General features: G+C 37.4%; 1 protein-coding gene across 8 annotated transcripts in view; it reads right to left on the bottom strand.

Moving 5' to 3' along the window:
• Nucleotides 1–15765, bottom strand: part of snx27b (sorting nexin 27b) — a 40894-nt gene that overhangs the window by 20485 nt on the left and 4644 nt on the right. For 6 of the 8 annotated variants that reach the window (XR_008602798.1, XR_008602797.1, XR_004849085.2 and 3 more), the window contains exons 2-12: nt 11863–12094; nt 11534–11726; nt 10302–10366; nt 10117–10221; nt 9955–10033; nt 8004–8167; nt 6207–6296; nt 4468–4617; nt 3155–3283; nt 2836–2895; nt 2707–2755 (exon numbers count right to left, since the gene is read on the bottom strand). Coding sequence is in view for 3 of the 8 variants with exons in the window: in XM_023291604.3 (XP_023147372.1) it covers nt 2707–2755; nt 2836–2895; nt 3155–3283; nt 4468–4617; nt 6207–6296; nt 8004–8167; nt 9955–10033; nt 10117–10221; nt 10302–10366; nt 11534–11726; nt 11863–12094 (1316 nt within the window). In the remaining 5 variants the exon portion in view is untranslated. Of the gene's footprint in view, nt 1–10; nt 1054–2692; nt 2756–2835; nt 2896–3154; nt 3284–4467; nt 4618–6206; nt 6297–8003; nt 8168–9954; nt 10034–10116; nt 10222–10301; nt 10367–11533; nt 11727–11862; nt 12095–15765 lie in introns of those variants that run through there. The other 2 variants (XM_023291606.3, XM_023291605.3) reach the window with 2 other exon arrangements.

Below are 15765 nucleotides of genomic sequence, written 5' to 3'. Positions count from 1 at the left end.
AGAAACCAAAATCAGAGCCGACACACAAGAGTTCCGCCTATTTGCACAGGACCAGCATCACCTGGAGACTCGTGGCGATTAGTAAGAACTGCCAGAGCTGCAGCTATCGATTATTTTAGTAATCCAATATTCTATCGATTATTCTGCCGATTAATTGGATTATGTGCTTGCCGTTACAGCATCAAAAGAGGAAGTGAGCGCGCCGTGCAACAGCAATAACCGTCCTGATGGAACACGGGCGGAACATCTGTGGAGTATTATACATATAAAGTATAGTATCAGGGGTATTCCACTAAAACTAAAGCCATGGTAACCCCACATGTATTCAGTTGGTGATGCAGAAATGGCATAAATGTTTTTATGTTTGGTCCGTTTAAACTGCAGCTGATAGAACACAAATAAGAAAACTGATCAGTTTATTAGTATTGATTACAGAGAATATTCAATCAGTAACTTTAGTTTCACCTTGATTTGGTTCAAATTAAAATGATTTCCTTCATTATGAGTCAGTGTCAGACCTACATGCTCTTCAATACAATATCATGTTTGAATATATGAAGGATGATGGTTTTATTGTGTTATCAAATATCAGCTGCATTGATCGGTAAAATTAATACATTAACGCATGTTGACCAGTTAGTGACCTGGGGTCTGGGATGTGGTGGATAATCGAATAACTCGAGGAATGGTTTCAGTCCTAATAACTGCAGAGGTTGTGTTTGATTTTAATCCCCCATTTGCAAAACAAAAACTCCACCTACCACATTTCACCAAACACAGAGGCTCCTGTGATGACTTTACTTCTTTGCAAATCTCTTTGATTCAAGGCCATTTCTCAAAAACCCTTTTTTGCAAGGTTTTATTTCTTCTGCCTCTTACCCACTTCAGAGTTTTGAAGGCTGCGTCGGCTATTATAAATGCATTCTGGGTGAAATTTCAGGTGGACCCTCTCAGAGACAGAGCAATTTCATCTGAAGAGCGAAAATCTCGAAGGACGCGATGGACGAAGCATTCAGTCGCCTCTCAGCAGGTATTATGTGGCGGCACAAAAACCTACCAACAGGTTTGAAACACAAAATAATAAGAAAAACATCAACAGAGGCAATTGTTGAATTCTCTGCTGATCCTTGAACTACTGCTCTTTGAAGTGCAGCTCTGTTTGAAAACCCAAACAAATCTAAACTTGAAATCATCATATTTCATAAAAATCACACGTTTTGCTTAAAAATTCAGCAAAAACAAACTCTCTATAAATTTGATTCTGTGAAAAACTAAAAAATCTGTGTTTTTTGATGCAACGATGAAGTCATCAGTGACTCAGCTGTGACAAACAGTCACGTGACAAAAATTCTGGAACTTTTCGGTTGAACTGCAAGCAGTGTTTAGACAGAATGGAGAGAAGATGAATATGGAAACTAATTTTTTTTTTTTTTTTAATTAATTCTGTCATTCTGTGTCGTGAAGATATTTCTGAGTTCTCTGCCTCTTCATGGTTGTTCTGTTTCCATAGAGCTGCAGGACTTTAGATTGCAGAGAAAAATGAGTGCACCGTAAAGAAAAATGCCACAGGAGCAAAGAAAAACACCCAGAAAGGGCTTGGAGTTCAGGAGGTTAAGATGATTTGCAAATACAAATTGAATTTTCACAACCACTTCCATCTTCAAGGCTGCACAGTGGCTTGGTGGTTAGCACTTTCACCTTGCAGCTAGAAGATCCCCGGTTTGTGTCATGGCTTTCCCGGGATCTTTCTGCATGGAGTTTGCATGTTCTCCCTGTTTTCTCCAGGTTCTCCAGCTTCCTCCCACAGTCCAAAAACATGCTGAGGTTAACTGGTAACTCTGAATTGTCTGTAGGTGTGAATGTGAGTGTGATTGTTTGTCTGACAGACAGATAGACTGTTACCTGTCCAACCTTCACCCTAAGTCAGCTGGGATAGACTCCAGCCCCCCACAACTCAAATGAGGATTAAGTGGTATACAGATAATGGATGGATGGAGGTTTTTGGACTGTGGGAGGAAGCCGGAGAACCCGGAGAAGAACCACATATGCATAGGGAGAACATGCAAACTCCACGTAGAAAGATCTCAGAACCAGGCCGGGATGTGAGCCGGGGATCTTCTGGCTTTCAAGGCGACAGTGCTAACCACCGAGTCAGGAGATAAGTGTGAAAACTAATTAAAAATGGAATTAAACATCTATTGTATGTGTAGGTATGATTTTTTGATTTTATGACACTTGGAAGACATTTGTGATGGCTGACTTCAGGTTTTGCAACATAAATAATAAAAAAAAAAAAAAATTCAACTTCTGGTTTTTCATTTTGAAGATTTATGTCATTCTAACTTTTTTATCCTGCACAGAAGACATTTCTGAGTTCTGTCTCCTTCATGGTTGTTCCGTTTCCACAGAGCTGCAGGATTTTATATTGCAGTGAAAATGAGCCCCTAGTGAGGAAAAATGCCCAAAAACTGCTCACAGAGTTAATATATTTGGGATAAAGTCAGGAAATTTGAGTGAAAGACAGACTTATCCCATGCAAAATCACCACATGAGACACAGACTTACGGGGGTAATACCTAAATCACACCAGGTCCTCAGACAACACTAGTCCTGTGCAAATAAAAACAGAGAAATTCACCCAGACTGCAGTATTAGTGGATCATAGGCTGGACAGAGGCAGGCAGAGCCTTACCTTGCCACACATACCATCTTTACTGCAGTTCTTATTGTCCTTGTCTGTCGCCTCCTCTTCCACCTGCAAACACACAGAAGCTCTAAGTACAAAAAAACTTCTTCTTTAAGCTGATTAGTCTGTAAAGTTGTAAACTTTCTTACCTCCTTCCTCCACTTCAGCTCACAGAAGACTCTCTCAAAGCACTCATGCATGTAGTTAAACTGAACAAGAGAAAAGAGAGTTCTATTAACAGATTAACTGTCTAACATTTTAATTAATCACCAACTGGTTTGATAATCAATTAACAAAAGTCTAAATTCTGTGATTGCGGTTTCTTAAATGTGAATATTTTCTGGTTTCTTGCTTCCTCTGTGACAGTAAACTGAACATATTTATCATTTTTCAGCATTTTCTGACATTTTATTGACCAAAAACCACTGATGAATTGAGGAAATGGGCGTTAGTTGCAGCTCTACTCACATAAGGTGTGAATATCTTGACCCAGCGTGGCTTCTTCTCCCCTCGTGCATATTCAAAGCAGAAGGCCATGCCCTCTTCGTCAGTGTCCCACCGCTGCATCTCCCCCCAGTCGAATGCAATCACCTGGTTCTGGAGCAGCGAACACAACGCTTTTAATACACTCTCTCCACTGTACCTGCAGCAGGCGTATGAGGACGCTAACACACTGGAAACAATGCCCCTCTCAAAACAAGAAAAAAAAACTATTTCAAGGAACTTTTACCTTGAAATAAGTGAAAAAATCTGCCAATAGAACAAGTGACAAATGGCTTGGTAAGATTTCTTGAAATAAGATATTTAGAATCTTGAGATCTTAAAATTAGCTGGGAAAACTTATTTTAAGCTCTATTTTACCAGGATTGTCAAGCTTAGGTGTCTTAAAATAAGCCAGATATGCAAAAAAAAAAAAAAAACAAGCAGTTTTTCACTCAAAAATAGATTTTTGCTTTCATGTAACCTCCTAATTTGAGACGTATTAACCCTCCTGTTGTCTTCATTTATGGGCACCAAAAAATATTGTTTCCTGTCTGAAAAAAATCCAAAAAATCTGCAAAAAAATTCCCCAAATTTCTGAACATTTGCAAAACCTTCAGGAAGAAAATTCCAATAATTCCTCAAAAGTTTCCCTTAAAAGTTTTACTTTAAAAAAAAAAAAAAAATCCCCCAGATTTGGCAAGAAAATTGTTGCAAATATTTTCAAAAAATGAGTAAAAAATCTTCCAAAAAATCCTAAAAATATCTAAAGCGATTCCATATAGATCAGTAAAACTTCTAATATTTTCTTTAAGAACATTCACATAAAAATCGACCAAAATCCAGCGAAATTCGCTGGATTTTGGTTGATTTTTTGTGAATGTTCTTCAGAAACATTTTTAACATTTCTTTTTTTCCACCAAAAAAAATGTTCAAAAATTTCCCCAAAATGTTGAAAATGTGGACATCAGAAGTTCCACTGTAAATTTATTTTTTTTCCCCACATTTTCAAACTTTAAAACGGTTCAATTTGACTGGCAGGATGACACGAGGGTTAAACTTACTTTTGAGTTTTCTTGTAAAATTCAATTCAAAACAAGATAATTTCAAAATTGTTTGACTTAACAACACATTTAAGATGCGTTGTCTTAAAACAAGTCCCTCCATCTGCTGAAATGTCTCTTGTTAAGTGAACTTATCTTAAATCAAGTGGGATGAGACATTTAGACTAAAAATAAGACATACAGACTTGTTAAGACTTAGAGTTTTTGCAGTGCGTGCTGACGGACGGCGTTTCTTGCCTCCAGCGTCCCGTCCTCGGTGCAGGCGTGCAGCTTGAAGTGGTGGATGCTGATGGCGGTGATCACGTGGCCTTTACGCCGCGAGTCGCAGGAGCAGTGAGGGAAAATGATCTCGTTGTAGCCTTCGCATCCTCTCAGCAGACTCAGGTACTGAAAGAGACCAGATGATTTTAACATCAAGTGTTGCTATAAACACAGTTGTTAAAAAAAAAAAAAAGTAAGATTCTGCCCTCCTGAGAAGCCACAAGAAAAATTCAAGGACTTTTCGGTTGAGAGGAGACAAGTATGGAAGCAAATTTAAAATACAAGTATTAAAATATCTGAATAAGTAGAGCTACCACTTTTTTCTCTCTAGTGGTAACAGCTGTAGGAACTTGGAAAAAAATTAGTTATCTTTCTTATGTACAGGTTTAATGTCAGGAAATCCTGTTCCATTATTTCTGACACATGACAAACTCAGATACTAAAGGAGACAAGATCATATTAACAGAAACCGATTTTATAAACCCGAGTCTGTAAAAAAAAAAAAACTAAAAAATTCTGCCCTCTGACGTAACTGAGAAACCACGACTGACTCAGCTGTGACCGACTGTCACATGACAAAATTCAAGGACTTTTTGGTTGAACTGCAGGCAGTGTTTAGACAGAATGGAGAGAAGACGAACATGTAAACAAATTAAAAATGTCATTTCATGTAGAGCTAGTTTTTTTCAGCATTGACAACACATGCAGACACTTGGAATAATTTTTGCAATTTTTTGTGAAGTAAATAACCCAAGAAATCCAACGTTTGGGGAATTTATGTCATTATAGTTGTGTCATTCTGCACAGAAGACATTTCTGAGTTCTAGTATATAACATATTCAGGTATAATGACAGGAAATCATGTTCCATCGTTTTCTGACATTTTTATTTCTGAGAGATGGAGGACACAGCAGACAAGATGCTTCTAATATCCACTCCTCATATTTAACAGTAAAGTAGACAGACGTGGATGCAGAGAGTCGCTGTGGTTGTTATGTGAAGCCCAGATGATTTAAAGTTAGAGCAGGAGTATTTACCTGCAGCTGTAGTCGCTCCAAAATGTCATTTATTTATATTTTCACACATTCACTTTCTCCAAGCACATTTTCTTCACACTCCAGGCTGCGTGACTCACACTCTGGGGCTGAGCAATTAATTGATTTCAATTCGAAACAGTGCAACTAGCGAACTGCAAAGACTGCCATTTTAAAACATACTTAAACTGCAGCACGTCTGATGCAGGATTTAAATTGCTGTGTGAGTGGTTTTACAAATTCACACCATAATCTAATGCAGCGGCGCTGGTCACAATCGATTTTAAATCTATTACACGCTGAAGGTTGAACTGAGGCTCGATTTTTAAAAATATATATCACAAATCCAATCACAATGTCTGTCAGAAAACTTGAGAGTGTGAAAACTTTTGTAAAACTTCCTCAAACTCTCAGTCCACAACTTCAGAGGCAGATTTAAATACAAATCAAGATGCTTTTAAACCTTTTCCCACATTCAACTGATTACTCTAAATCTCAATAGAGCAAATTAATCTAAATATGTGCTTTTTACTACAAAACTAAAAAATAAATATTGAAAGTCCTCTTTAAAATCAAATACAAATCTACTAGTATCTTAAAGTTTTGTGTTGGAGTTTGTGTTATTTTATATTTCAGACATCAACACTTGCTGTGTTTTGCCTCTATGAGTGATAAACTGACCATGGACGTCTTCTTCTGCTCTGCCAGCTTCTGCAGCTGGTAAGATTTCTGCTCAGCTTTGATGAAGCCTTTTTTCACGTCATCCACAGCCTGGAAAGAAACCAGACAGGAGACAGAGTTAACACAAAAATAATTAGAGAAACACACACACAACTTTAAGAGCAATTTCTGCTCGACCATCTCTGATTTGCCAGATTTTTTTTAGCATAAAAAAAGGATATTTTTAAAGATATCTGTGAAATTATACCTCGATATAATAAATACTTCCGAGGATAATAGTAATAATTTTTTAAAAGTCTGTCAAGCACATTTATTTGCACAATGAAATTTGCACAATATCTAAGGAACTATTAAAGATAAAAGCATACAACTTTCTGAAACTGTGAAAGTTGAAAATATGCCCATATTTTAAAAAAAATGTTCTTGTTATATTTGGAACTTCAGAACAATGTTCTGCTCGGATCAGACTATCTTTGTTATCTTTGTTTTAAGTAGTCAAAGCTCCTCAATCAGGTATGAAAGTTCAACAAAAATACATTTTCTTGTTATTTTTGTAACCCAGTATTTCATATTAAAAGTATTCTGTGCGTATTATTTTGTATTATTGTGACCCGTAGCTACATGTGGTTCAGAAAATATCACTAGTTCACTTCTCATTATGAATTTTTTAGAGTCTTTGAGTTCAAAGATGGAACTTTTCATGACGGCTTCAATTTTTTTCATAGATTTCAACTCATCCCATAACTTAGTAGAGATTATTTGGTCTTCTTATCAGTTGATATTACAGATTCTGAATCAATGACATGATGAGAAATAGCTGTGAAAATTCATGGTTTTTATCTTTGATAGTTCCTCAGATATTGTTGTTCAGGCTCAAATTTCAGTGAAAGACAAAATCAAAATATAAAACAAATAAAATTTCAAAAATATCTTTATAAATATCTATAATTAATTATATAAATCAGGAAAATCAGAGATAAAAATAAGTGCTTCTTGTCCTTAGTGACCTGCAACTTTCCAAAATTACTCAAAAAGTGTCCAAAATGACACTAAATTTGTGAATAAAACGGCACAAAAGTTGCCTTAAATTACTCAAAACTCAGCCATGATCAGAGATTATTACTGTCCAATATTACAGATTCTGAATCAACGAGATTATGAGAAATAACAGAGAAAATTCAAGGTTTTTATCTTTGATAGTTCCTCAGATATTGTTGTTCAAACAGACTCAAATTTCAGTGAAAGATAAAAACAAAGTACAAAAAAAAAATCAAATTGTCTAAATATCTTTAAAAATATCTATATTTTATGATACAAATCAGACAAATCAGAGATAAAATTGTGTGTTTCTTGTCCTTCGTGGCTGGCAACTTTCCAAAATGACACTGAATTTGTAAATAAAACAGCACAAAATTTGCCTTAAATTACTCAAAACTCATCCATAAGGACTCAAAGTGTCTAAAATTACATGAAACCTGTTTTTTTTTTCATATTTCAACTCAGCCATACTCAGAGATTATTGATCTATTGTCCAAAATGATAGATTCTGAATTTCTCGATGAGAAATAACGGAGAAGATTTCTCATTTTTGTCTCTGATAGTTCCTCAGATATTGTTGTTCAAACAGACTCAGATTCAATGTGAGAATAAACCTGCTGGAAGTGGATTAATGGGCAATTTGTAAAACTATAACTAATAAGATACAATTTTAAATATCCAGACTTTATAATAAAAAAGCTTTAAGTGTCTCAGAGATGTTTGAGCAGAATAATAACCAGATATACGGTTTGTACAAACCTGGTGAAAGAAGTAGCTGACAGCGAGCTGGTTGTCATTGAGCAGAATCTCTTCTTCTGTGGTGAAGAGCCACTTGCGCAGAGTGAGGCAGGTTCCTGGGATGGCTGAGGTATAATTCTGTACATACAGTTTGTGGGGGAATTCGTTGGGGGCCAGTTTACGCACTGGAGGGAAAAGAAAAGAAAAAAGCGAATGAATAGATTGTAAACCTCGAGAGCTGCTGGCGTGGCTGCGACAATCTTGTTCATTTCTACCTTGACATTTAAGTTTCTGATTTAAGAGCCTGATTAAGATGCAAAAATGTCAACAAAAAAAAAACAAAGCAGCAAACTTAAAAAAAGACTAAAAAAGTAAACAAAACAAGGTCTAAAACAACAGAGAGATGTAACAGTGAATACAAAGCTAAAGAGACAATATATAGATTCAGTTTAAGCTTCTAAAGTTCAAAAACTTTGGCAAGCGGCTGATTTATCAGTATTTTAAAGCAGTAAACAGAACCATATGAAGTTGAAATGTCAGCGATATAACTGTAAATACCTTGAATTCAACTAAAAATATTTAAGTAAAGGGTATCGACGAGCTTTCTATTTGAAAGAGAGACTTTGAAGGGTAAAAGAAAGTTAAAAATTATAATATTTTAACCTGCAGCTAATAAAAAAAACCACAGATGACTTTAATTACATCACTGAGGGGTACTAATTGGTTAATTTCCAATTTACACTATGGCTAAAAGAAGCGAGTTTGAACTTTCTGACCGACGTTTCTCAACAAGTTTCCCTCGTGTGTTTACCGTCTGACAGTGCAACACTTCAGGGACAGTAAATTCAGTGGTGATGAAAAGATTTACTGCTGCATTTAAAAACAAAAAACAAACTGACATCCTTGTAACACGCCGCGTCACTTTTAAAAAAGCTCTTTGTTTTCAGACACAAAAACCCGACAACATTCATGTCGCAAGTTCACTGAAAATCACGGCTGTTGAGGAGTCATGTAGCGCCTCTTTCTGCTGCTGCTGAGCTGCACGATACTGGAAAAAACACTGGGATGTTTCTCTACATAATATGAATAACCGCTGTTGGAAAGAATGATTTATTCTAGAATGATAAGAACGACTTTAAAGGAGAGTACATCTGCAGAGGAACAAAAACAAGCTGAGAATTGTAGTTTGGAAACTTTTTCTTATTTGGCGTAACTCTGGCAAAGTCGTCTGACGTCTGAAACAGTGTTTTTGTTTTAAATGATATTCAGTTCTGGCTTTGAACTCGTCATCGCCAGGAAGTGAAATTAACTTTTAATCCACTGACAGATATGTCCAAATGTGATTCATTCAATAGTAAATGATCATTTAGTGCCTTAAATCTACCAATCACTTCATGTTAAACCAGTATCTGGCTGCTGCTAGTTTCCCACCGTGGTGTACCAGCTTTTGTGTAAATGGGTTGGAGCGTTAAAGAATTAATTTTGGAATAAATATTGTCAATTAAAATGTTTAAACATTTTCTAAAAGCTGAAAAAAATGCAATTTTTTAGCAATTATCACTGTCTCCCGCAATTTCATCGCAACAAATATGCTTAAAACATCGCAACTTACATCGCAGTTTTCTAGAAAAGCTGCAGCAAATTCAGGCATTTTAGGCCACAACAATCTCAGAAAACGCCCACAAAATCCTGGAGGGACTGAAAATACTAGGGATGTCAAGGGATAAGTGCTTAGGAAAACCGATTTCTTCAGCTGATTGTTGTTTTTCATCTCACGTCGTTTTTTTGCAGTTGGCCACAAAAAAAAAAAAAAAAACTGTTTCATGATGTGTTTGAGTGAATTTGTTAATATTTCGTCCAGCTCTGTTACAACTACATCCAACATTTGCGTGTTAATTCAGCAAAGATGCAAAACACTAAACTGTGTGGAAATACGAACAGACTTCCTGATTTACTGGACGTTCTCACTCACCAAAGGTGTGGTTGATGACCTCAAACAGGGCGAAGTAGCTCGCCGTCACACTGTCCATCCCCAGTTTCATGACCACAGCCTGAGAAACAGAATTAAAGCGTAAATATGGAAGACTGTAGTAAGAGGACGTTCATTCAGAGTTATCCAGGTGTTTGTGTTTACCTGATACACCTGGTCTGTGGTGGAGTTTTTGCGAACTCTGACGGTGAGCGTGGTTTTATCGGGCATGGCTATTCTCAACTCCACGTCCGACACGCCGTTGTAGTTCTGAGTCATAAGAGGGAGAAACTGTGAAGTGAGTCACACATGAGCTGCTTTTTCCTAAAGGCATTTCGTTTTTTCTTTACCTCGTCTGATTCAGACAGGAACTCCTGCATGATGTCACTTTCTCCGATTACCCGAACAGAGCACACTGCCAAGAAAACACGCACATTATTAGGCGAGACTCTGAAATACGAGCGCTGATAAAATGACAGAAGCTGTGTAGTTACAGTCAAACCCTAAATTATTCATAGCTAGGCCAGATTTTGATTCAGAGTGAACTGTTGCTCCAGCTTTTTTCAGTTTATAGTGTATTAGAATGCCCTAAAATGTGGTAGAAATGATACAGATCAGGGCTGTCAAACTCATTTTAGTTCAGGTTCCACATTCAGCCCAATTTGATCTCAATGACCAGTAAAATCACAGCATAATAACCTATAAATAACCACAACTCCTAATGTTTCCTTTATTTTAGTGCAAAAAAGTACCTTCTGAATATGTTCACATTAAAGGAATTATCTTTTGACAAAACATCATGAACCTGAAATTTCTTAAATTATCTGGAACTGAACAATATAGTATTTTACTTAATGATTAAAACAACAAAAGTCAGACAAAAAACAACAAAAACAACACAAAATATTACAAAAATGAGACAAAGTGACAAAAGCGAGAAACAAAGCGACAAAAAATGAGACAACACAAACCAAAACAAAAAAGAGACAAAAACTTTGATCAAAAAGTTACAAAGCGACAAAAAATGGACAAAAACAGGACAAAAAAATTACAGTCACTCGTTTGTCATTTCCAGTCAGAAGAAACACACTATACACATTATAAATCAAAATCTGACGTGTATAAATTGTTTCAGGCTTCACTTTACTATCTGGATAGCGAAGTTTTGATTTTATTAGATTTTATCAGCAATTTAAATGAATATGAATGATTTTGGACGTGGTATTTTTTTAGCAACTGTGAAAAAAGTCGACAATAAAACAACAAAAAAAGTTTGTCATAAAGATATCTTACAAAATGTTTTACCATCTTTTGTCACATATTCATGCCCTTTCCAGGCAAAGTAAACCTATTGGTGACATAAAAATTCACCATAAAACTAAATTTGGCATGGGAGGTGAATATCTTTCAGTTTATGTGTGTGCACTTTGGAGTGGACAGTATTTCTGCCAAACTTTTCTCCACTTTATAATCTGTTACTTCCTCTGGTTATTGTTGGAACATGAGATGCGGGACACATTTCCACGTGAACAGACAATAAAGTCTTGAATCTGTGAACCTGAAGACCCCACATGTTCCTCACCTTTCTCCAGGTATTCCTCCAGGCCTCTGCGTCGGGCGTCCAGCTGCTGCTCCGACAGAGAAAAAGGCCATTTTCCGGGCAGTTTTGGGAACGTGAAGTTGGCAAACTCCCTCTTCAGGTTTTGGTGGAGGATCACAAACTCCCGGTAGCGTTTGGAGCACAGCTGTCTGCCGGCCATGTACACATTGTAGACCTGGAGGGGAGAAAACGCAAGCAGAGGCATGAAAAGAGAATAATTCAGGGTCTAAACACCACAACAAAAGTAACAAAAGCTGTAATTTTCATTTTCCAATCCACTCATCCTGCCTTCATTCCACACGTAAACGCACCACAAACTTTTCATGGTTGAGCTCGGTGTGTTTGTAGCTGGGAACGGAGATGGGGACGGCCTGTTTGTCAGAGTAGTCGTAGCAGGACTGAGCCGAGCCGTCGTCTCCGGGATCCAGACAGTCGGCCTCCTGCGGCGGGACGGACAGCACGGCCAGAACCAGCTCCCTCTCACCGGCCCGGATCAGATCCACCACCTGCTTGTGTGTCGCACCTTCCACGTTCACCCCGTTGCTGTTAAATGAAGAAACAGACGTAGATGTTAGTAGAGTAAGTGTAGTGTAATATTTTTTGGGTACAATGTGCTAAAAATAAGAGATGACATAATTATGGCAAATGCTATTAGACTAAAGACCAGAAGCAAAACATATGTACTCAAAATTTAGTGGCATAAACTTAAGATATTAGAACATTTAACATACATTGGAATAACATGCATGAAACCTATGGAGCAAAAAATCTGAACATGTCTGGGCATGTTCTCTGTAAAAGATGACCTAATGATAACTTAATGATCCTGCTGTCTTCATTTACAGGCACCAAAAAATATAGTTTCCTTGTCTGAAAAATATCCAAAAATTCAGCAAAAAAATTCCCCAAATTTCTGAAAATTTGCAAAACCTTCAGAAAGAAAATTCCAATAATTCCTTAAAAGTTTCCCTTAAAGGTTTTTTTTTAAATGCCCCAAATTTGGCAAGAAAAGTCTTGTAAATATTTTCAAAAAATGAGTAAAAATCATAAAAAATCCTAGAAGTATCTAAAGTGATTCCATATATATCAGTAAAACTTCTAGTATTTTCTTTAAGAACATTCACAAAAAAATCAACCAAAATCCAGCGAAATTCGCTGGATTTTGGTTGATTTTTTGTGAATGTTCTTAAGAAACATTTTTAACATTTCTTGTTTCCCCACCAAAAAATGTTCAAAGATTTCCCAAAATATTGATAATGTGGACATCAGAAGTTTCACTGTGAAATTTTTTTTTTTTTTCAAAGATCTTTAAAGAAACTTTCAGACATTTGAACACGGTCAAGTCATAGACTCTGGCACTGATTTGTAACTTAGTTTACACTTCACCACAAGCATGCTCTGAACTCCAAAACTCACTGCAGGGTTTGAAAGACATCCATCCATCATCTATACACCGCTTAACCCTCGTTAGGGTAATGGGGGATGGAGTACTATGCTGTGGTCACTTGAGATCAAATTGGGCTGAAAGCGGCCCTTGAACTAAAACGAGTTCAACATCCCTGGTTTAACTTTATGACAAGTAACTGTTTTTGAAGCAGTTATTTTTCCTAAGTGTTTGAGCACAGTAATGTGATTACTTTCTCATCTCCTTCTTCAGGAGTGGGACCTTCGGTTATGTCACGGGCACAGCTGCACATGAGCACCACTGGGCGTGTGCAGTTTGGCAGTCATGTGTCAGAGGCATGACGGAGCTAATGATAGATCTGCAGAGACCTCACCTATAGTTAACGTCGCTCTGTTCAGTCTCAGCGTCTCTGCTCAGCAACACCTCGGGCTATTTCTGACACTTTTAAACAGGAGGGGCATCTGACCAATGCTGGACTGACATTTATTAAGCTTTTGTGTTAATGAAATGAAATTGAAACTATTTGAACGACAGCGTGGGAATGTTAGCATGAATTTATAAGCTGGTTAAACGTCTATTTAAATATTTTTAGAGACGACATAAGCGAGTGCCGCCTCAAATGTTATTTCCAAACATGAATACAACAAAGTCAATGTTTTGGGGAACATGTTAGTCACAATTTGTGCGGGGGAAAAAAACAACAGTTACACTTCAAAAATGATGGCTTCATGTCTGAGGTTTTGCAAAATATGTTGATTAGTGCTGCAGCTAACCATTGTTGTCACTGTCAAATAATTTCTCACTTAATCGATTTGTCGTTTGGTGTCAGACAGTTGGGTTGAGGAGGTAAAAGACATTTTAAGAATTCAGTTTCAACAAACACTCTTCACATGTGCACAGCAAAATGAATGAAGAACAGGAGTGAAACGCTGACGAGAAGGATTTGGTTGCAAAAGAAATCAGTTTCAGGTAGAGAGAGGATGTCAACGACAACAACAAAACAACAGGAAGTCTGTCAGCAGTATGAGACAACGTGACTCATTTATGATCACGTAAATCAGCACCACAAAGCTGCCAGTGTTGTATCACGAGACAGCTTCCAAACTGCTTTTTGACTATTTTTTATTTTTCATGCAGACTTACTCCACTACAAAATCCTCTGAGAAAATTGTTCTAATTCAAATCATTTGGTGAAAATCTCTACATTTTTTTATATTGCAGAAAAATTCAATATTGCAAACTACCATGCAGTCCTGTTGCATGGGGAAGTGGGAAAGAGAACAGGAAAAAAAAAAACCCAACTCTGAAACAAGCCCAACAATCCAGGACAGGAAACGCTGCACTTAGAACTTCTGACTGATCTCTGAGCTCATCTGTTATGTCAGCCCTTATGTCATGGCAGGACTTATGCTGGCAGAGTGACACAGGGCTAAAGCTCAGTGGACACATGCTCTATAATACCGACGGTGGCACCGGATAGCTGCACGTTAACATGCGATCAAGTGAAGAAAGGCCCTGTGAGCTGCTGCACAAACAAACACAGCAGAAGTGAAACCCGGTGCTGGTGAGGAAACGTGTAGGTACGCAAACACTAAAACAGGAGACACAAACGCAGCAATCCTGCAGATGTAGCAGGGCGAAGAGTCTTCTACTGCACAAAATGCAGACTAAGCAGTTTGGCAGCTCTTCCCTTCCTGCAGCTTTATGATGATATAATAAGCACCTGACATAGTGGCCTTTGCGCCGACACTATCAGCATTTCTGACTGTAATAAACACTTTAGAAGAGGTTGTCACTTCTTCCTGCACAATTTAGGCAATAATTTATTTATTTTGTTCGCGTTACGTCTCAAGAGTTACATATTTTCTGTTTTAAAGGCTGACTCTGGTAGATTAATGTCCACCACACAGTTTAACATTATGCATAACCTTTATCGCAAAACAGGCTGCTGTAAAAAGCCGTCCGGCAGTGCAGGTTACTCTGCATTAAAGCCTGAAGAGCAGGAGCTGTTTATAAATGTGCAAAGAAGTATCGATCGCCCAGAGAATAGCAGGGGCACTGTAGCTCTGCAGCTAGGCACTTCACTGTGTGAGTATACTCAGCTATTGTGTGCAAACTGTGCCTGGACAGGGGAGGCAAAAATACTCCATGAAACAGTCAGATCTTCAGCTGAATGAGCGTGGAAATATCGAGCCACGCAGTATCGTCCCATCTAATGCACTGCATGTATTTCTGACATTCAGAATAAATACAGCCAGTGATCAATGGTTGACCAAAATACCTGGGGATGAAACAATAGGACGGCAGAAGGGCAACTGTAACATCTCTTAAATGTCAGATGATAGAAAATTGTATCACCTGACAGTAACTTCATTATTTTAAAGTTGAACAGTAGAGTATTTGCCCTGATGTAAAAAATCTAACATTTTAGATTTACTACACTAAAAATATATGTAATCATCACACTCACTGTCAGGACTATGCATCCACTGTGGTAGTCCTGGTCAGGTTCACACCAAACATCCTGGACTCCATCTGAACCCAACTGATTGATCTTCATCTGACCAAAGAATGTTCTCCAACATTCATCAGGCTATTTTTAATCTAATTTTTATCTTAAAGTTTTGTGTTGAAGAGCAAACAAGGGCATTTTCTTGTACATGGTACATAGAGGTTGATGTCATGAAGTGTATTATTCACGTAGAAACTCTGATTTCCCACTGAGAACCCCTGTGTCCAGTCTAAATCAGCTGCTGTGTGTTTTCACAACTAGATTATGAGAGGAGTTTACCATCTGTGGATTCATTTT

This window comes from Amphiprion ocellaris, chromosome 9 (assembly GCF_022539595.1).
Source record: "Amphiprion ocellaris isolate individual 3 ecotype Okinawa chromosome 9, ASM2253959v1, whole genome shotgun sequence".
In the NCBI taxonomy this organism is placed as follows: Eukaryota; Metazoa; Chordata; class Actinopteri; family Pomacentridae; genus Amphiprion; species Amphiprion ocellaris.
The sequence above is the reverse complement of the archived record's forward strand: the minus strand, read 5'-3'. Positions and strand labels throughout refer to the sequence as shown.